The 21847-nt window shown below is 43.7% G+C and overlaps 2 protein-coding genes across 2 annotated transcripts; one reads left to right on the top strand and one right to left on the bottom strand.

The window, feature by feature from the left end:
- Positions 1-363: 363 nt before the first annotated feature.
- Positions 364-3154, top strand: LOC142295923 (ankyrin repeat domain-containing protein 9-like). The gene has a single exon (XM_075339046.1). It carries the CDS (start codon positions 1172-1174, stop codon positions 2012-2014), a length of 843 nt encoding a protein of 280 aa, XP_075195161.1. The 5' UTR covers positions 364-1171; the 3' UTR covers positions 2015-3154.
- An 11939-nt stretch (positions 3155-15093) lies between these two features.
- LOC142297148 (ankyrin repeat domain-containing protein 9-like) lies at positions 15094-15909 on the bottom strand. Its single transcript, XM_075341423.1, has one exon. It carries the CDS (start codon positions 15907-15909, stop codon positions 15094-15096), a length of 816 nt encoding a protein of 271 aa, XP_075197538.1.
- Positions 15910-21847: the final 5938 nt, after the last annotated feature.

The following is a 21847-nucleotide window of genomic DNA, read 5'->3' as shown; positions in this document are numbered from 1 at the left end:
AGTGACCTGTCCACTCATGTGAATGTTAGGAGAGAACAGGGTTGTATGTAACAGACGGACAAGTGTGATGTCACAGAGTGTTACAAAGTGGAAGGTGCAGGTTCCTCCAAGCAGTACAGAGTATTTCAGGTACTGAGTATACTGATCTTATACGAAACCTTGATCTGTGACATCTATTTCACAATCTCATCTAGAACAATAAAATCTGGTCTTTTCTTGAGGTGGGAATCGAGAAAGAGGAGAATGACGTCATCTATGCAGGATCATCCATCATCCTGTGCACATGACTCCCCACTGCAGCAGCAGCTCCCCCCTCTCCAGACGTCCCCGCTCAGCCTCGGAGAAGAGCGTCACCTGCTTCCTACAGCACGGCTACAAAGCTTTCATACAATTCCTCTCCTACAAATCATCATTTCCATATTCTGATCCGACCCATCTTATCCCTGATCTCATCGATTCGAGTTCATCCAGTTCTTTAATTAATTTCACCCCAATTCATTCATTAGCCCTTTGTATCAGCCACTGGCGGACACAGACAAACAAGGACCCCGGTGCAAGAACAATATATGGGTCATTTGCAGCCAAAGAGCTCCTAAAAATGCTTAAATAGGCCCCTCTGTGGCCGCACAGGTTGCATCAATGATATTTGCCGCCATGGTCTATTGCATGGTACAAGCCCTATAAATGCATGGTATACCCAGCCCGCCTCAGCCAGGCATTGCAAGTAGAGCAGGGAAACCAGCTTCTACCACTGCAGTATGAGCGGGCGGTGGGGAGAAAACAGATTGACACAATGTGCATGTAGCATGGAGCTGCAGGGGCGGCGAGAGGAAGGAGGGGTTTCCTACTATCAAGGGTTACAGGGGCATCGGATGCTCAACCCTACTGCTGCTGCTGATCAAGCCTTTTTGCGGGGTCCCATGTCGTTGCACGACAGCTGGAAGAAAGGAGCACCGTCAAAGGGAAAAAAGGAACCCAGGGTGCTAAGGGTTAAATCCATCCGAAGGCTCGCGCTACAAGATGAACCTGCTGCAATGGTGGCTTGAGACTCTGCGTCTCCGCGCAGTGGCTGCATGACGGTGGGAGATCAGCTCTTCGACTCCTCCAGGATTTTGGAAAATTTGCGAATATTCCCTTTTTTTCCGTTCCAGCCTCACCGACAGAAGAAGACATGTGCAGCAACCAAGTCAGCCTGCAAGACGAGCAATGCAAATTCTATTCTTATATGTTCTACCAGGCGGTGCGAGACCAGGAACCCGTATGGAAACTGGAGGAGATAAGGACTATGGAATATTTCCAGTGGGATGAAGACGCGAGCATGAGGTGCTATTCTCCCTCCGATGCCCTGATGTACGCCGTGGTGCATAATCACCTGCGTTACGCCCAATATTTGCTGTCTCACTTCCCGGAGGAAGCTTTGAAGGTGCCAGGAATCAAGTTTTGCTGTTGTCCTCCTTCGGCCCCCCACTTGGCACTGGCCGTCACTTACGACAGACGCGACATCTTAATCATGATTATTAAGATGTCCCACAAGCTGCCGAGTCTAAACTCCTACATCAATAGGGCCAGCTGCTTCCATCTGTCTGACGGGAAGACCCCTCTCCACCTGGCCTGCGAGCTCCTGAGTGCCGAGACTGTTCTGATCCTCCTAGGCAATGGGGCATCCCCAAAGATCATGGACCGGAAGGGGGAGACCCCTTTGGATGTCATTTTGGAGCAGTTATGGAGCTCCAAGGTCAACGTGGTCTCTAAGAAACTCTGCTTGTATTATCTGCTACTTTTTTCCCCCTCCCTGAACTTCAAGATGAGGAAGATCCTTCAAGATCATCCGGAGTTTTGGAATCCCTTACTAGGAGAGGACAAATTTAATTACTTGGTGGGAAATACGCCCGCAACATTGTATCTTATAGCTATGCAAAAAGTCTTGCAGTGTCTGCCACCGTCACTCTTCCCACAGAGCCTCCATGCTTTACCTATACCTCACGCACTAAAGCCATTGCCCGGGTCAGGTTAATACATTCGAGAAGACCCAACCCATCCGCCCAATCTCTACCCAACCACTCAACATGGCGTCTTCCTCCAAAACGACCCTTAGTATTAAATTAATCATGTGATCGTCTCTTTGTTCCATGACTCTATCGATCAATGGGTGGTCCCATAATTGGTGTACAGCAGTATATTGACCATAAATACAAGAATATTCCAGTCGGATGAAGTTACCCCTATGGGAGTATTCTTATAATTGGGGAATGGAAGCAATAATAGTATTTAGCTACCATGGTAACCAATGTTGCAAAAAACAATCATGTTCATTTTTTTTAAATTCAAATGTTTGACAGTTGGCAGTTGACAGTTGGCAGTTGACAGTTGGCAGTTGACAGTTGACAGTTGGTAGTTGGCAGTTTGCACGGTCAGACTTCCCTTCACCCATTTGTTTCACTGCCTTTGCCCTGAATCTAAATACCCTGATGGCTCGTTAGTGCCACCTATAGATTTAGGGCAAATGCCCCTTCAGCTTTGCCCCCATCATATTCAATACATATATAACTAATTTGCCCTGAATGTGACCCTGCCCACTGCCAAACAGTCGGATCAACCACAACAGTTTCCACAATTATCCGCGTAAAGTCGAGATCGCGGATCACATTTTCTCGACTTTTACGTAAAAAAAAAAAGACGGGGAAGAAGTTTTTAGATTTTTTAAGAACAATGTATCCTGTTCCCTAAGATAAAAAACAACAACAAAAAAAACGTGAAAAACTCTGCTAATACAAAGCATGCCGGCCCGGCCCTAATATGGTGACTGTCTGCCGCGCTCGGTCCCATCGGATCGGCTGCACACTGTCAGTTCCTGTAATTAGGGGCTGACATTATTTAACCCTTCTCCTCCCTGTCCGCTGTCACAAGGTTATATATTGCCATGCAGCTGGTGATCCATTTTTCTCATAAATCTGCATAATATATGCGCATTATGTGTCCTCATTAACATAATTAATAGATGCACAGATTATATTTACCGGAGTTGGAATCAGATGAAATATTTCAGAGCGAAGATCGACAGCAACTATTTTTCTATTTGAGAAGCGATTATCAGCATGTGCCATGTCGTGTCCCGATATACCGCTCTATATAAAGGGATTTATCTCTGTACGACTGGTGTCATCTCTGTTCTGCATGGTCAGAGTGATATATTGTGTGCTGCTGAGCCGTGTATCTAAGCCTATCCTGTGTGATAATGTCTTCTGAACTGTGTATCTAAGCCTATCCTGTGTGATACTGTCTGCTGAGTCGTGTATCTAATCCTCTCCTGTGTGATACTGTCTGCTGAGCTGTGTATCTAATCCTCTCTCCTGTGTGATACTGTCTGCTAAGTTGTGTATGTAATCCTCTCCTGTGTGATACTGTCTGCTGAGCCGTCTATCTAACCCTATCCTGTGTGATACTGTCTGCTGAGCCGTGTATCTAAGCCTATCCTGTGTGATACTGTCTGCTGAGCCGTGTATCTAAGCCTATCCTGTGTGATACTGTCTGCTGAGCCGTGTATCTAATCCTCTCCTGTATGTGATACTGTCTGCTGAGCTGTGTGTATCTAATCCTATTCTTGTGTGATAATGTCTGCTGAACTGTGTATCTAATCTTCTCCTGTGTGATACTGTCTGCTGAGCTGTGTATCTAATCCTCTCTTGTGTGATACTGTCCGCTGAGCTGTGTATCTAATCCTATTCCTGTGTGATAATGTCTGCTGAGCTGTGTATCTAATCTTCTCCTGTGTGATACTGTCTGCTGAGCTGTGTATCTAATCCTATCATGTGTGATACTGTCCGCTGAGCTGTGTATCTAATCCTATTCCTGTGTGATAATGTCTGCTGAGCTGTGTATCTAATCCTATTCCTGTGTGATAATGTCTGCTGAGCTGTGTATCTAATCTTCTCCTGTGTGATACTGTCTGCTGAGCCGTGTATCTAATCCTATCATGTGTGATACTGTCTGCTGAGCTGTGTATCTAATCCTATCCTATGTGATACTGTCTGCTCAGCTGTGTATCTAATCCTACCACATGTGATACTGTCTGCTGAGCTGTGTATCTAATCCTATCCTGTGTGATACTGTCTGCTGAGCCATGTATCTAATCCTATCCTGTGTGATACTGTCTGCTGAGCTGTGTATCTAATCCTATCATGTGTGATACTGTCTGCTGAGCTGTGTATCTAATCCTCCCCTGTGTGATACTGTCTGCTGAGCTGTGTATCTAATCATCTCCTGTGTGATAATGTCTGCTGAGCTGTGTATCTAATCCTATCATGTGTGATACTGTCTGCTGAGCTGCTCTAAGGCATTCTGTGATACTCTCTGTTGAGTTGTGTATCTAATCCAATCAAGTGTGATATTTTCTGCTGAGCCATGTATCTAATCTTAACATGTATGATACTGTCTGCTAAGCCGTGTATCTAATCCTATCCTGTGTGATACTGTCTTCTGAGCTGGGTATCTACTGTAATTCTATCCTGTGTGATACTGTCTATTAAGCTGCTGTAGCTAATCCTATCCTGTGTGATCCTGTCTGCTGAGCCATGTAACTAAGCCTACAATGCGTGATAGTGTGGAGCTGCTGTATCTAATCCTCTCCTATGTGATGTCTGCTGAGCCGTGTATCTAATCCTATCATATGTGATCATGTCTGCTGAGCCGTGTATCTAATCCTATCATATGTGATCATGTCTGCTGAGCCGTGTATCTAATCCTATCATATGTGATCATGTCTGCTGAGCCGTGTATCTAATCCTATCATGTGTGATCCTGTCTGCTGAGCCATGTATCTAAGCCTACAATGCGTGATAGTGCGGAGCTGCTGTATCTAATCCTATCATGTGTGATCATGTCTGCTGAGCCGTGTATCTAATCCTATCATGTGTGATACTGTCTGCTGAGCTGTGTATCTAATTCTCTCCTGTGTGATACTGTCTGCTAAGCTGTGTATCTAATCCTCTCCTGTGTGATACTGTCTGCTGAGCCGTGTATCTAACCCTATCCTGTGTGATACTGTCTGCTGAGCCGTGTATCTAAGCCTATCCTGTGTCATACTGTCTGCTGAGCCGTGTATCTAAGCCTATCCTGTGTGATACTGTCTGCTGAGCCGTGTATCTAATCCTCTCCTGTATGTGATACTGTCTGCTGAGCTGTGTATCTAATCCTATTCCTGTGTGATAATGTCTGCTGAACTGTGTATCTAATCTTCTCCTGTGTGATACTGTCTGCTGAGCCGTGTATCTAATCCTCTCTTGTGTGATACTGTCCGCTGAGCTGTGTATCTAATCCTATTCCTGTGTGATAATGTCTGCTGAGCTGTGTATCTAATCCTCTCCTGTGTGATACTGTCTGCTGAGCCATGTATCTAATCCTCTGCTGTGTGATACTGCCTGCTGAGCTGTGTATCTAATCCTATCCTATGTGATACTGTCTGCTGAGCTGTGTATCTAATCCTATCATGTGTGATACTATGCTGAGCTGTGTATCCAATCCCATCATGTGTGATACTGTCTGCTGAGCTGCTCTAAGGCATTCTGTGATACTCTCTGTTAAGTTGTGTATCTAATCCAATCAAGTGTGATATTTTCTGCTGAGCCATGTATCTAATCTTAACATGTATGATACTGTCTGCTAAGCCGTGTATCTAATCCTATACTGTGTGATACTGTCTGCTGAACTGCTGTATCTAATCCTATACTATGTGATACTGTCATCTGAGCTGGGTATCTACCGTAATTCTATCCTGTGTGATACTGTCTGCTGAGCCATGTATCTAAGCCTACAATGCGTGATAGTGTGGAGCTGCTGTATCTTATCCTCTCCTATGTGATGTCTGCTGAGCCGTGTATCTAATCCTATCATGTGTGATCATGTCTGCTGAGCCGTGTATCTAATCCTATCATGTGTGATCCTGTCTGCTGAGCCATGTATCTAAGCCTATAATGCATGATAGTGCAGAGTTGCTGTATCTAACCCTCCCCTATGTGATGTCTGCTGAGCCGTGTATCTAATCCTATCATGAGTGATACTGTCTGCTGAGCTGTGTATCTAAGGCTTTCATGTGTGACATTGTATGCTGAGCTGTGTATCTAAGGCTTTCATGTGTGACATTGTATGCTGAGCTGTGTATCTAAGGCTTTCATGTGTGACATTGTATGCTGAGCTGTGTATCTAAGGCTTTCATGTGTGACATTGTATGCTGAGCTGTGTACAGGTCTGGACTGTCGATTTGTCAAGGTGGACATATGCCCGCTGGGTTGGCAGCATTGTATTACAAAGTGGGCCACCGGCCCTTTAAAACTTCGGCGTGGAGCCCTGTGTGCCCGCTTGCTCTGACAAAGGTGTGCTGCGGTGCCCACAGGGCTCCTTCTGTCTGATGCTGGAGAATGCCTGCGTCAGAATGTATTATTGTGGGCAGAGTCACCCTCTCATCTCACCAATCCTGGGGATCACACTCCACTGCACGCCCCATGCCCATCGCCCTATGCTGGACCCGCTACAGCTCTCTATCCTGCCCATCCCAGGGATCTAGGTGAGGTTTAATATTGATTTTTTTTTCATGTACATGCAGCAGTCGCAGTATCACCTATATAATGTACATACAACATTTGCAGTATCACCTATGTAATATATATACAGCAGTCGCAGTATCTCCTATATAATGTACATACAACATTCACAATATCACCTATGTAATGTATATACAGCAGTCGCAGTATCTCCTATATAATGTACATACAACATTCACAATATCACCTATGTAATGTATATACAGCAGTCGCAGTATCTCCTATATAATGTACATACAACATTCACAGTATCACTTATTTAATGTATATACAGCAATCGCAGTATTTCCTATATAAGATACATACAGCAGTCGCAGTATCACCTATATAATCTACATACATTTGCGGTATCACCTATGTAATGTATATACAGCAGTCACAGTATCTCCTATATATGATGTACATACAACATTTGCAGTATCACCTATTTAATGTATATACAGCAGTCGCAGTATCTCCTTTATAATGTACAGTACATACAACATTCGCAGAATCACCTATTTAATGTATATACAGTAGTCGCAGTATGACCTATATAAGATACAAACAGCAGTCACAGTATCACCTATATAATGTACATACAACATTTGCAGTATCACCTATGTAATGTATATACAGCAGTCGCAGTATCCTATATAATGTACATACAACCTTTGCAGTATCATCTATTTAATGTATATACAGCAGTCGCAGTATGTCCTATATAATAAACATACAACAGTTGCAGTATCACCTATATAATGTGCATACAACATTTGCAGTATCACCTATATAATGTACATACAGCAGTTGCAGTATCACCTATGTAATGTATATACAGCAGTCACAATATCAGCTATATAATGTCCAAACAGTAATCTATATAAATCATACTGTGACTGCAGACAGTGTCACCTATGTAATGTGTATATATAACTGTCTTGGAATCACCTACATAATGCATATACAGCAGCCTAAATACATTATAAAGGTGTTACTGCGGCTGCTGTATATACATTACAAAAGGTAATACTGCCTTAAGTCACAATGTCACCTGTATAATGTATATAGACTGCTGTATATACACTATGTAGGTGATACTGCAATATCTATTTGTTATATAGGTGACAATGCGTATCACCTATATAATGCATATATAACAGTCTGTCCCCAATGTAATGTATATACAGCAGTCGCTATAGTCAGCAGCTGGGGTGTCTCCTATATGAAGTACCATATATACAGTACATATAGTGGGGAATCCACACTACACACACTGGCGTATCTCTATACTATATAATATATACATACAGTAGCTCCACTCTATAGTTCTTAACACTGAATATATTGTTGCTCTGTGCATGTTGTGTATATTTCTCCTCTTCTATATACAGGGTGTAATTCTCAAATTCTCAGTATCAGCCCTAACTATGTACAGTATTTGTGTATATACAGTGGTATGCAAATGTTTTGGCACCCCTGGTCAAAATTAGTGTTATTATGAACAGTTAAGGAAGTTGAAGATGAAATAATCTCTAAAATGCATAACGTTAAAAAGGACACATTTCTTTTGAATTTTAAGCAAAAAAAATAGCTATATTTTCATGTTTTACATTTGTAAATTAACAAAAAAAGGCAAATGGGTCAATGCAAAGGTTTGTGCACCCTGCATGGTTAGTACCTGGTAGCACACCCTTTGGCAGTATCACAGCTTGTAAACGCTTTTTGTAGCAGCCTTGTTTCTACCAGTTCTTGTTTGAAGGATTTTCATCCTTTCTTCCTTAGGCCTCTTTTACACGTCCGTTAAAAACCACGCACATTTTTCGCGGACGTGTCAGAGGTGCGTTTTGCCTTCCGTGAGCCGTGTTTATGGGCTACCTGTGTTCTCCGTGTGTTATCCGTGATAACACACGGAGAACAGGAACTTTCTGCTCACCTGCCCCTGGCTTCGCTGTCCGTGGTGCTGATCTCCGGTCTCCGGTCCTGCCGACTCCCCGCTGCTGCCGCTTCCGGCCGCAGTGAAGTGAATATGCAATGAGCATAATGAGCGGTGGTCGGCAGCAAGTGACAGCAGCGGAAGAGACTGCAGGGCTGGAGAAGGTGAGTAAAGGTTTGGGGTTTTTTCACGCCGACATATGTCTTTTCTCCGTCGTGGGTCACCTGGAACACATCCGTGTGGTCCGTTTGTGTTACGTGTGACACGTTTGCATTCCGTGTGACACCCGTGATGCCGGAGAGAAAACGGACATGTCGGAGTGTGGAGCAAATGGACACACGTCAGCACGGAACGGACACACGCTCCGTTCGAAAATACTTACGTGTGTCCAAAACCATATGAAAACATATGTCAATGTGTGTACGTACCTCCGGTACGTGAGAAAACTGCCAACCACGTACCGGAGGCACGTACATGTGAAAGAGGCCTTAGAGACATCTTCCAGTTCTGTGAGATTCCTGGCTCATCTTCCAGTTCTGTGAGATTCCTGGCTCGTCTTTCCAGTTCTCTGAGAGTCTTTTCTTGTTTTGCATGCTCTACTCTTCTTTGGAGACGTCTTCCAGTTCTGTGAAATTCCTGGCTCGTCTTTCAATTCTGAGAGACTCCTGGCTTGTCTTCCAGTTCTGTGAGATTCCTGGCTCGTCTTCCAGTTCTGTGAGATTCCTGGCTCGTCTTGCATGCACTGCTCTTCTTTGGAGACGTCTTCCAGTTCTGTAAGATTCCTGGCTCATCTTCCAGTTCTGTGAGATTCCTGGCTCGTCTTCCAGTTCTGTGAGATTCCTGGCTCGTCTTCTAGTTATGTGAGATTCCTGGCTCGTCTTCCAGTTCTGTGAGATTCCTGGCTCGTCTTCCAGTTCTGTGAGATTCCTGGCTCGTCTTCTAGTTATGTGAGATTCCTGGCTCATCTTCCAGTTCTGTGAGATTCCTGGCTCGTCTTCCAGTTCTGTGAGATTCCTGGCTCGTCTTCTAGTTATGTGAGATTCCTGGCTCATCTTCCAGTTCTGTGAGATTCCTGGCTCGTCTTCCAGTTCTGTGAGATTCCTGGCTCGTCTTCTAGTTATGTGAGATTCCTGGCTCATCTTCCAGTTCTGTGAGATTCCTGGCTTGTCTTCCAGTTCTGTGAGATTCCTGGCTCGTCTTCTAGTTATGTGAGATTCCTGGCTCGTCTTCCAGTTCTGTACACCTGTCACGTCCCCACCAGAGCGCCTGCAACTTCTACTTCAGTCACCAGGCGACACCGTGTTCCCGCCGTGGATAGTGCTGGTGATAGGAGAGGAGTAGGTGCCAGTGGCTCTGGTGGGCACAGGCTCCGCCTATCCACTAAGCTGAGTTTCCCTGGGACCAGCGATACCACTGGATGACTGTAGGTGGCAACTGTCTTCCAGCTGAAGTTACCACCTTTCAGCTACAGACAATGGGAAGACACCGCACCCTTCTAATCACCCCTCCTGTCTGCTAGTCGCTGCCAGATGTGTTTTTGTAGTACTGCTTGTCTCTGGTTCTCGCTCTGTTTTGAATATTGATTCCTGTTTTGACCCCTGCCTGCTCTCTGACTATTCTCCTGCCTGCCGTTTTTGTACTTCGCTGCCATCTCCGGTTTTGACCTCAGCCTGATTCCTGACTATGCTCTTGTCTGCCGATTTTGTCCCTTTTCTCTGTCTCCTGGTTTGACCCTGCCTGACAACTACTCTTCTTGGAATTACAGCCTTCCACAGGTAGCGATCTCTGTGGCTTTGTAGTAATTCCAAATCCCTGTATAGGGGTTAAAGGGTTTCAGGCTTCTCGGGATCCTGCTTAGTGAGCGGCTTGCCTCTAGCCTGTCCGTGAAAGCCATCTTGACACTGTGGTTCCAGGCAAGCGTTACAACACCCCTACAGCGCCCCCTCCATAATACACCCTCATCACCGCCCCTCTCCATAATTTCTTTCCCACACTGCCCCATGTATAAATACCCACACACACAATGCCCCATGTATAATATACATCCACACAATGCCCCTCTGTATAATATCCCTACAACACACACTACTCCTCTGTATAATTCCCCCCACACACACTGCCACTGTGTATAATTCCCCCCCCCACACACTGCCACTGTGTATAATTCCCCCGCACACACACTGCCCCTGTGTATAATATCCCCCACACACACGCCCCCTCTGTATAATATCCCCCACACACATTGCCCCTCTGTATAATATCTCCCCGCGCACACACTTCCACACTTCCCCTTTGTATAATATCCCTCACATATGCTGCCCTCTTTTTTTATATATATATATATATATATATATATATATATATATATATATATATATATATATATGCAGTCATATGAAAAAGTTTGGGCACCCCTATTAATGTTAACCTTTTTTCTTTATAACAATTTGGGTTTTTGCTATTTCAGTGTCATATATCTAATAACTGATGGACTGAGTAATATTTCTGGATTGAAATGAGGTTTATTGTACTAACAGAAAATGTGCAATCCGCATTTAAACAAAATTTGACCGGTGCAAAAGTATGGGCACCCTTATCAATTTTTTGATTTGAACCCTCCTAACTACTTTTTACTGACTTACTAAAGCACTAAATTGGTTTTGTAACCTCATTGATCTTTGAACTTCATAGGCAGGTGTATCCAATCATGAGAAAAGGTATTTAAGGTGGCCACTTGGAAGTTGTTCTCCTATGTGAATCTCCTATGAAGAGTGGCATCATGGGCTCCTCAAAACAACTCTCAAATGATCTGAAAACAAAGATTATTCAACATAGGTGTTCAGGGGAAGGATACAAAAAGTTGTCTCAGAGATTTAAAATGTCAGTTTCCACTGTGAGGAACATAGTAAGGAAATGGAAAAACAGGTACAGTTCTTGTTAAGCCCAGAAGTGGCAGGCCAAGAAAAATATCAGAAAGGCAGAGAAGAAGAATTGTGAGAACAGACGAGGACAATCCACAGACCACCTCCAAAGCCCTGCAGCATCATCTTGCTGCAGATGGTGTCAATGTGCATCGTTCAACAATACAGCGCACGTTGCACAAGGAGAAGCTGTATGGGAGAGTGATGCGAAAGAAGCCGTTTCTGCAAGCACGCCACAAACAGAGTCGCCTGAGGTATGCAAAAGCACATTTGGACAAGCCAGTTACATTTTGGAAGAAGGTCCTGTGGACTGATGACACAAAGATTGAGTTGTTTGGTCATAGAAAAAGGCGTTATGCATGGAGGCAAAAAAACACGGCATTCCAAGAAAAGCACTTGCTACCCACAGTAAAATTTGGTGGAGGTTCCATCATGCTTTGGGGCTGTGTGGCCAATGCCGGCACCGGGAATCTTGTTAAAGTTGAGGGTCGAATGGATTCAACTCCGTATCAGCAGATTCTTGACTATAATGTGCAAGAATCAGTGACGAAGTTGAAGTTAATCAGGGGATGGATATTTCAGCAAGACAATGATCCAAAACACCGCTCCAAATCTACTCAGGCATTCATGCAGAGGAACAATTACAATGTTCTGGAATGACCATCCCAGTCCCCAGACCTGAATATCATTGAAAATCTGTGGGATGATGTGAAGCGGCTGTCCATGCTCGGCGGCCATCAAACTTAACTGAACTGGAATTGTTTTGTAAACAGGAATGGTCAAATATACCTTCATCCAGGATCCAGGAACTCATTAACAGCTACAGGAAGCGACTAGAGGCTGTGATTTCTGCAAAAGGAGGATCTACAAAATATTAATGTCACTTTTATGTTGAGGTGCCCATACTTTTGCACCGGTCAAATTTTGTTTAAATGCGGATTGCACATTTTCTGTTAGTACAATAAATCTCATTTCAATCCAGAAATATTACTCAGTCCATCAGTTATTAGATATATGAAACTGAAATAGCAAAAACCCAAATTGTTATAAAGACAAAAGGTTAACATTAATAGGGGTGCCCAAACTTTTTCATATGACTATATATATATATATATATATATATATAAATCTCAGCACACAGACTGCCCCTCTGTATATTGCCCCACACACACTTCGACTCTGTATAGTGTCCCCCACCACACAAATACTGCCCCTCAGTATAATATCCTACTGGTATATATGTCCTTCTCCTGGTATATTTAACCCCCTCCTTGAAAATATGTCCCCCTCCTTGTATATATGTCCTCCTCCTGGGCCCATCCTGCTATATATGTCCCCATCCTGCTTTATTTATCTGCATCCTGGTATATATGTTCCATCCTGGGCCCCTCCTAGTATTTCCCCCGGGCACATTCTGGTATATATGTCCCCATCCTGGTTTCTGCACCCTTCCTGTATATATGTCCTGCTCCTGGTATATATGACACCTTCCCAGCTCCCACGTTGCACAGCGTCCTCTCTGCACTACGATGCATTTCAGCTGGATGTGCGCCCTCTGATGCACATACAGCTGAAGCAAAGCAGGGGCTAGGGTTAGCGCCCCCTCCCCCCACCACTCATCGCGATCGCCCCTGGCCGGGCCCCTCACTTCACTGGGCCCCATACACCAGTCATGATTGTCATGCCCTGAGTCCATGCATTATGTTCTCTGCCAAACCAAATTCACGATAAGTGCTTGTATATTGCTCTCCCTTACACTCCCCAATTCATTATAAGACCCTTTATTATCCTCTTTCCATCCCTCCCCCCATTCATTATTAGTTCCTTTATTGTGCCCTCTTTCCTTGCCCAATTCATTATAATTTTTGTATTGTGTCATCTCCCCTTCCCCACAATTGATTATGTGCTCCTGTATTGTGCCATCTCTCTTCAGCTCTCCCCAATTCATTGAGGCCCTGTACTGTGCCCTCTCTCCTTTCCCAATTAATTGAGTCACTGTATTGTGCCTTCTCTCTCCCCCCTCCCCAATTCATTATAAGTCCTTGTATTGTGCCTTCTATTTCCCCCCCTTCCCAATTCATTATAAGTCCTTGTATTGTACCTTCTCTTTCCCCCCCCTCCCCAATTCATTATAAGTCCCTGTATTGTGCCTTGTCTCTTCCCCCTCCCCAATTCATTATAAGTCCCTATATTGATTCCTCTCTCCCATTCACCCCCTTTTTCATGCTCTCCATTTCTGTGTTAAAAAAAAAAATCACTTACCATTCCTGATGTTCCCGCACCCCTCCTGTCACGCCGCTCTCCTCCTCCGCATTATTATTTTATATTGGGGTATTCAGGGCATTATTACTCCAAAAGTGTCACTGGAAGAGAACCTTCAGAGGGGACAAAGAGGGAATCTAAGATAATGCGGCTGGTGACCACCTCTCGAAAAGGTTGGGGACCTCTGATCTAGATTGATACATTGTTACAAAGCCAGACGTGTGGACAGTAAAGAATCGATGCCTCAGGGTCTAAGCAAGAATGTATTAATTCACTGACAGCAAGCAGGAAACTAAAGAACCCAGGAATTATAAAAGAAAATAGGTTAGAAAGTTGCATAACTTTTAATAATTAATATAAATGTTAGAAATCAGTATATTATGTGTATACATATGTGAATCAGAACCTCTGGATAATACCTCTTCTAGCTGGAAGTAATAAGGATCAAATATCTTGAGAATCAGTGAATAGAAATAAGCCAGAAAAATACTTGAAATTCCCCCTAAGGTAAAGCTAAGGTAAAAGATGAAAGATTTTTACATCCTGACGAGAAACCAGAGCAGATCGGGAGGAAGCGAGTCCATTGTAAACTGAGGCAGAGCAACTAGATGTCGTGTACAAGGGCTCAGCAGCGCAGCAAAGCCCCTGCAGGATTGTAAGGCTGTGTGCACACCTGTTCAGATGCAGAAATTTCTGCAACTGATTTCTGCATGTCTTGGCACAAAAACGTGTGTTTTTGATACGTTTTTGCAGCATTCTTGATGTGTTTTTGCAGCGTTTTTGTGCGTTTTTGATGCAAAATGTGAAATCTGCTCCTGGGATGGATGGAAATCTGATACTTCTCTAGACCTAGAACGTCTGAAGGTTGGATACATTTCTATCCAGTCTGTGAGGACTGATACATTGTAACAAGCCAGATCAAATCAATTCATAACAGGAGGGAGATCTGTGCCGCAGAATTTATCTTACAGAGGATCCATACGGTTTCCATTCACTGACTGCAAGCTACAATCTTAAAAATGGGCGAAGAAGCAAAACACGAAGCATTAGGTCTGCAGAGGATTGAAAATTAACAATCAGAGGTCCTGAAAATACATTTAAAGCACAAAGAATGTTTCATATTACTTATAGCACCAACATATTCTACAGCGCAGTCTCACTGGTCACATCAGTTCTCATCCTCACAATCTTGATAAGGCTAAAACTATATAAAGTATGCTTAAGGAGTTCTCTAGGGCTTCAATGTTTAGTTGGTGTCACAACCCCCTACCTAAAAGTTGGCTCCTCAACAATCACTAATAGGTTTTCTATCCTAAGAATAGGTGATAAATGTTTAAAATCTGGAAAATCCCATAAAATATCACTTCTTATTGAATTTCTGATACTGTCCTAATGTCCCCTAGTATCCAAGGGTGAACCTGTTCTTTAAGCTATGAGGAATAGGAAGACTTTCTATAGACTTCATAAGCTTTGATGGTGGCAACTGCATCAGAGCCTTCTTCATGGACATCAAAGCTAGAGGAGCCGGCTGTTCTCCCAACAGATAGGCATAAATATCTTCTCCCAGTACCGTCTCCCAGTATTCCCCATTCTCCCGCAAGGCTTCTTTCATTTGTAAACTCTCAGGGGGTGTAAAGAGCAGGAGGAAATCTAAACACTGCATCTTCAGTTCCATGTTGTCCCTCGAGCTCCATATTTGGGTCAAGATGTCATCCATCGGCGTTTGTCCATTGTCGTCCAGTCTTGGTTCCGCTCCATAGCGTAGCAAGATTAAGACCAGATCGTTTTTGAGATGTTCACAGGCCCGATGCAGAGGGGTCTTCCCTTCATTTATAAAAAAGTAATTCTCCAGGTTTATGTAGGAATGGAGGAGTGGAAGCTGTTGACAGGTCTCCATAATCAGGGTTAGGATTTCTGGCCGGTTGTAGGTGACGGCCAACCCAAGGTGAAAAGCGTAGCTTGGGAATTGGTCGCCTTTCAGTCCCGAAACCTTTAGGCAATCCTCGGCGAAGCGGATCAAGAGGTATCGAGCGTAAGGGATCACAGAATAGAAAAGGGTGCTGGACGGAGAGTAGAATTGGTCTTCGAATTCTTCTTCCCATTCGAATAGTATTTGGACTCTCAGCTTCTCCAGCTTCCATACTGGATCTTTGCACTTGATCCTCCAACTAAACCTCTCTGACGCATGACAGGGGTTTGGCTCTGTAATGTCCATCTTCTATCCAGGCCAAAAGTAGAGGTAGCAACCGGGTCACCCTGTCTCCAGAATCCCCCGGCCTGGTCCTGCAGGTGCCGAGGTCCACAATGGATTATCAGACGCTCGGTCGTCAGGACGGAGGTGGCAGCTGTCTTAGTTGTGAATAAGCTGAATCTATAGATCCTGAAGATCATCTCCACCTCCCCACCTACTTTCTCTGGGGAGGGGACACGGCAAAACACGAAAATTAAGCCCTGAGCGACTTTGGCCCTGTCCCTTTAACCTCCTTACAAGGCAATTTTTTTTTAGAGGTCATCCACTCTTTGTGACCTTTTTCAGTCTTTTTCTGTATCATTTTATATAATTTCCACCTCTGTAGGGTACATACCCTGGGGGGGGGGGATATCACAACGTATATAAAGTCCAGAGCCGGAATCTCATACATTCCCTATAATAAAAGCACATATGTACGTGCCATACGTATAAGGACAACACGAGGAGCCTTAAAGAGCTAGGTCCACATTTGTTTCTTGCAAGTAGGTAAACATTACGTAACCAGTATGACCAGTTACTGCACCGGCTGAGGACATTTTTTTCTTAACCCATTATCTACCAATGTCCTTTTTTTGGGACGCCTAATCTTTGCTTCTAGCAACTAAGATTTTATAATTAGGTCCAATAATTATTTAATAATAATTATTATTAATTATGATTAGTAATAATTACTTATTAATTTAATAATTATTATTAATTATAATATGGCAAATTATGTTTCTGATTCATTAGGACCCAAATCATTAAAAATCTGTCATTTAATAAAAAAAAAAAAAAATGAAAATTGCTAATTTGGCAAGTAATGGGTTAAAAAAAGTTTAGCAGCAGATTTTGTTGCAGAAATACCTGGGATTGTTTCTTCAATCAAAATATCCATGTGCTGCTCCCCAAAAGAACCTCTCAACAACCCCAAAAAAATATTCTGGGTGGAAGAGGATGAAGGAAAGGCCGATCTGCTAAACTCCTTTTTTCTACAGTATTTATACAAGAAAATCCCATTTTAGATGACCTGATCAGGGAGACCATAAATTCCCCAATAAATGTCAATTAATCCCCAGGAAAAGATGGCATACACCCCCCATACTCCAGGAATAAGTGCGGTGATATACAGACCATTATCACTAATATTCACAGACTCCATAATAACCAGGTCTGTACCACAGGACGGCGCAGAGCACATGTGGAGCCAATATTCAAAAACGGGGCAAAATCTGGAACTGGAAATTATAGGGGTAAAATCCTTCTGGGTTTCCTAAGAAAAAAAAAGAATAACCTCATAATTCAGTATCAACATGAGTTTATGAGGGATTGGTCCTGTCAAGCTAATCTGATCAGCTTCTATGAAGAGGTAAGTTATAGACTGGACCAGAGAAATCCAGTGGATGTCATCTATATGGATTTTTCAAAGCTGTATGATACATAAAATTGATGGGAATATGGAAAAATATATGTAAATGGATTAAGAACCGTCTCACAAAGGGTAATAATTATTAATGAAACACACGCAGTCACAGTTATCAGCATGGTACTACAAGGGTCAGTATTGGGCCCTCTTCTTTATAACATTTATTAATGACTTTGTAGGGGGAATACAGAGTTTAATTTCAATATTTGCAGATACTAAACTATGCAAGGTAATTAATATAGAGGAGGATAATTTAATATTGGAGAGGGATTTGTGTAGGCTGGAGGTTTGGGATGTTTTTGGTTGTCATTATAATTTAAAAAGAGAAAACACAGTAGTTTGACAATAAATGGCTTCACCCAACCACTAACCTTGAGGGGGAAAAAGATGGTGTTATCATTCATATTCTCTGAAAAAAGGCCAAGAAAGCAAAAAATGTGCCGGGGTATGTAAACTTTTGAGCACAACTGTACATCCACATGGGCAGACAGACAACACCGTGCAAGCAGATGAGTAAGAATGCTCTGCCCGCCAGCCCCCATCTTCTGCAGAGCAGGCAGGCTGCATTTACCCGAGCCACAGCTCGGACTGCTTCCTCTGAGGGGCATAGACCCCTGCTGCCATTCACTTCTGCAGGTCACTCAGGTCCTGCAGCCTGTCACTCCCATGCCCTGCAGCTACAACACTCCTAGGATATTATACAGTAACTGAGTGCTGGTAGACGTTGGATCAGACAGGAGAGGCTGCACTGCGAAAAGTGAAGACGGACGCGATGGCGGTGCAGTCCTGTCCTCTGAGGTCCGGAGCACCTTATGTGGTCTAAAGTCTTCATCTGTCGAGAAAGCTGGGCTGTGAGTGTGAGTGTGAGTGTCTGTGCAAATATTGTGTATGTTAAAGTGACAGTATAAAGACACCCAAGACAGATTTCTCAGAAACCTTTAGTTTCCTTCCAGAATCCACATTTTCTATGAGATACCAGACTACAAAACTGTCCTACAAATCTGGGCCATTGATTGCAAACAAGATTTGTTTTTTTGCACATCCAAAAAAGTAAATCCATTCAAAACCATGTGTCACACCGGGACGAGGGAACGTCCGGGCTGCGGCGCAACACAGAGGGAAAACGAGGAGAGGCGTTAAAGGAAGGCCCTGGTGATAAGGAGAGGGGAGATGGGTCACCATCTCACACTCACCTGTGGCTGATCCCTGCACTCCCTAATGTTCCTAGATGGGTACTTCCCTGCGTTCACCATCACGTGCCTAGGCCCTCACTGACCCTAAACTTACCCTGGCAAATGAGTAGAGCAGCAAGACACTAGTCCCACTACTACAATAAGACAACATGAGAAAGGTAAGACAAATAAATGGGAAAAGACACAATAAATGTCAATCCTATGTTTCTCCAGCAGGAAATCTCTCTGCTGCAACTAAAATGACAACTCAGCTTCTCCAGAGACTGGGTCCGTCAAAGTGGTCAGTGTTATGATTCAGGGACCGGGGAAGATCAAATAATGCGGAATCCCAAAAGGTAACAGAGTGGCTGGAAACTTAACGGACTGCAGACCTAATCCTGACACACAACTAACAGTAGCCGTGGGACAAGCCTACGATGACCTGGACGCCTCGACACAGCCAGAGAACTAAATAATCTCACAGATAGAAATATAAGAAAGCTAATCTGCCTCGGAGTAGTCCCCAAAGATAGATAGATAGCCCCCCCACATGTAAAGGCTACGGTGATATAGAAAAATGCAATACAAAGCCAGAAAAGACAGATTCAGCAAAGGTGAGGCCCAAACTATCTTTATAGGAAAGGATAGGAAAGAGCAACTGTCTGCAGCCGTAAAACCCCTAATATACACCAGCACTACTGATATGGAAAAATTCTGAGGTCACACAACCTCTCCCCTACTGTACCAGCACTCAGATGTTACTGGGATCCAAAAACACTAATACAGATGAGGGACTGAATTAATACCAAGCATGACAGACACAAACCTTGCAGAATCATGGAACTAAGTATACAGTCACTCCCAGCAGGGAATGATCCCATTCCACCACAAACTCCACACAGACAAAATAGGAATCAAGCATTAGTATTAAAGCAGAAAAAAACAACAAGAAAGTGGAAAACAAACAGCAGAGGTACAAAGACCACTTATCTGAGAGGAGTTCTGGAAGTGAGCAGAGCTGGTTACAGAATGTCCTTAACACACAGGAGACATTGACCACCGGCAAGTAACAAGAGAAGACTACTCAGTTATATAGTCCCAATCTGACCCTGATTGCCAGTCCTCTGCAGGTGTGTCGCTTTCATTCCATACATCAACTGCACCGCCAGCACTGACCACAAGAGGGAGCCCCAAACTGAAAAACGTATTCACAACAGGTCAGTATTGACAATGTTTCACCAGCATGGAATAAAGCCAGGAGTGGATAAATATAGCGGAAGGGTGTGATGACATGATAAGTGATCAGGCTATGAGTAATCTCAGCCAGAAGAGCTTTCTCTTAAACCCTTCAGCATCAACTGAAAGTAAATCCATTCCAATACAAGATGTAACCGGCAGACGAGACACATTCGGGACAGCATGTTGAAAAGATGAGTACACCCCAAGGAAAGTCTTAGGAGTAAAATTTAACCACAGGTAAGTTTAATTCTTCATTACACTGCTTTCCTGTAGATGGGAGACTATAGAAGGGCAATATTTAACAAAGAAAACCTATTTCCATTCCCATTTCATGCTGTCAGCAATAGCACCACATGGAAGAGAAATGTTACAAACCTGAGAAAGAAAATAATGTATTTACACAAGAAAGGTGAAGGTTACAATAAGATCAGAAAGCTTTACTTCTCACTCAGAATACTGGAGAAAAAGTGGTAGAAAAATGTAACAAAGATGGAACTGCAGCATCTCACAGAGACGTCCAGGCGACCATGGAAGTCATCACCTAAACAAGAACGTCTTTGGAGAAGGTTGAAGATATCTAAAGAAGTAAAAAGTTTAACCGGGGTGAGTGTTTCAAGTGACACAATACAGCGCACATTACAGGGGACCGGCATATATGGGGGTCGTCCGTGGAGGAAGACGGATGAAGACGCTTCAAGTCCAGGCACAAAAAAGTTGCCTACAATTTGCTTGGGCCCATATGAAGATTCTGGGTCTCCATACTCTGGAGGGACGAGACCAAGAGAAAGGTTTGTGGGACTGATGGCTTCAACACTGACAGCATTGCAAAGAAAAATGCACGGTGCCCTCAGTGAGACCTGGTGGTGCCGGTGTCCTTATGCGGGTACATGAGCTGCTGGTGTCGGAGTCTACTTGTCATTAATGGTATCATGAACTCACAGATATGCTGCCCTATAGTGACAGAGAAGATGCCGACATCACACCGTGCCCTCGGTAGACAAGCAATTTTCCATCATGACAATGATCCAATACTCACATCTGCCGCATTTCTGAAGAACAGGCGACCATGATTCAGTGGCCGAGTGTCTCCTGATCTGACAACCAAGCTCCTATGGGGGATTCCAAGGAGACAAGTTGTCATCACTCTAGAAGAGCTCGTTGTATCATGTCACCACCTTGTTCCTTCCAGGGAGTAGAGCGGTGAGTATCCATTATTTAGTGTAGACGAATTTCTGACTTTGGGCAGCATTTAAGTTGTGTTACACAATCCTATTAAACTTTTTCCCCATATACTGTGTATTTTTTGTACTACACAAGTCTCCGAAAATTTAAAAAGAAACAAAACTTCGTTTTTTATATTATCATCCTCCAGGCATGGCAAAGTTATGAATTCCTGTAATGTACTTAATTCACGTTTTATCCATCCTTCTCTCTCATGCTGCAGTTCTGTTGCAATGTTCAGATCAGGCTCCTTTAGAAGCTGCTTTGAGCTGCTGCTCAGCATTATTATATTCAAGCAGCCTGTGCACCATACCTTCCCCTGTCTGAGCCGCTCTGCTCCCCACCCCCGTACTCAGGAAAGCTTCACTACTTTAAATCAGAGGGGTGGGCACAATTAATTTTCCTGAGGAGCCACATGAGAGACTGTGACAGGTGTGGAGGCCGGACCAAACGAATTATATTATTATATTAATTGTATCAATTAATATTGAGCAGAATTCTGACACCTCCCCTATATGATCCCCCACATAGCCTCCTATATACAGTATGAGCCCCCACATAGCCTCCTATATACAGCATGAGCCCCCACATAGCCTCCTATATACAGTATGAGCCCCACATAGCCTCCTATATACAGTATGAGCCCCCACCTAGCCTCCTATATACAGCATGAGCCCCCATATAGCCTCCTATATACAGCATGAACCCCCACATAGCCTCCTATACACAGTATGAGCCCCCACATAGCCTCCTATATACAGTATGAGCCCCACATAGCCTCCTATATACAGCATGAACCCCCACATAGCCTCCTATACACAGTATGAGCCCCCACATAGCCTCCTATATACAGCATGAGCCCTCA

The sequence above is a fragment of the Anomaloglossus baeobatrachus genome, chromosome 3 (assembly GCF_048569485.1).
Source record: "Anomaloglossus baeobatrachus isolate aAnoBae1 chromosome 3, aAnoBae1.hap1, whole genome shotgun sequence".
Classification (NCBI taxonomy): Eukaryota; Metazoa; Chordata; class Amphibia; order Anura; family Aromobatidae; genus Anomaloglossus; species Anomaloglossus baeobatrachus.
The sequence above is the reverse complement of the archived record's forward strand: the minus strand, read 5'-3'. Positions and strand labels throughout refer to the sequence as shown.

Coding starts and splice junctions, on each gene's coding strand:
- LOC142295923 (XM_075339046.1), top strand. CDS start 1,172: ATGTGCAGCAACCAAGTCAGCCTGCAAGACGAGCAATGCAAATTCTAT.
- LOC142297148 (XM_075341423.1), bottom strand. CDS start 15,909: ATGGACATTACAGAGCCAAACCCCTGTCATGCGTCAGAGAGGTTTAGT.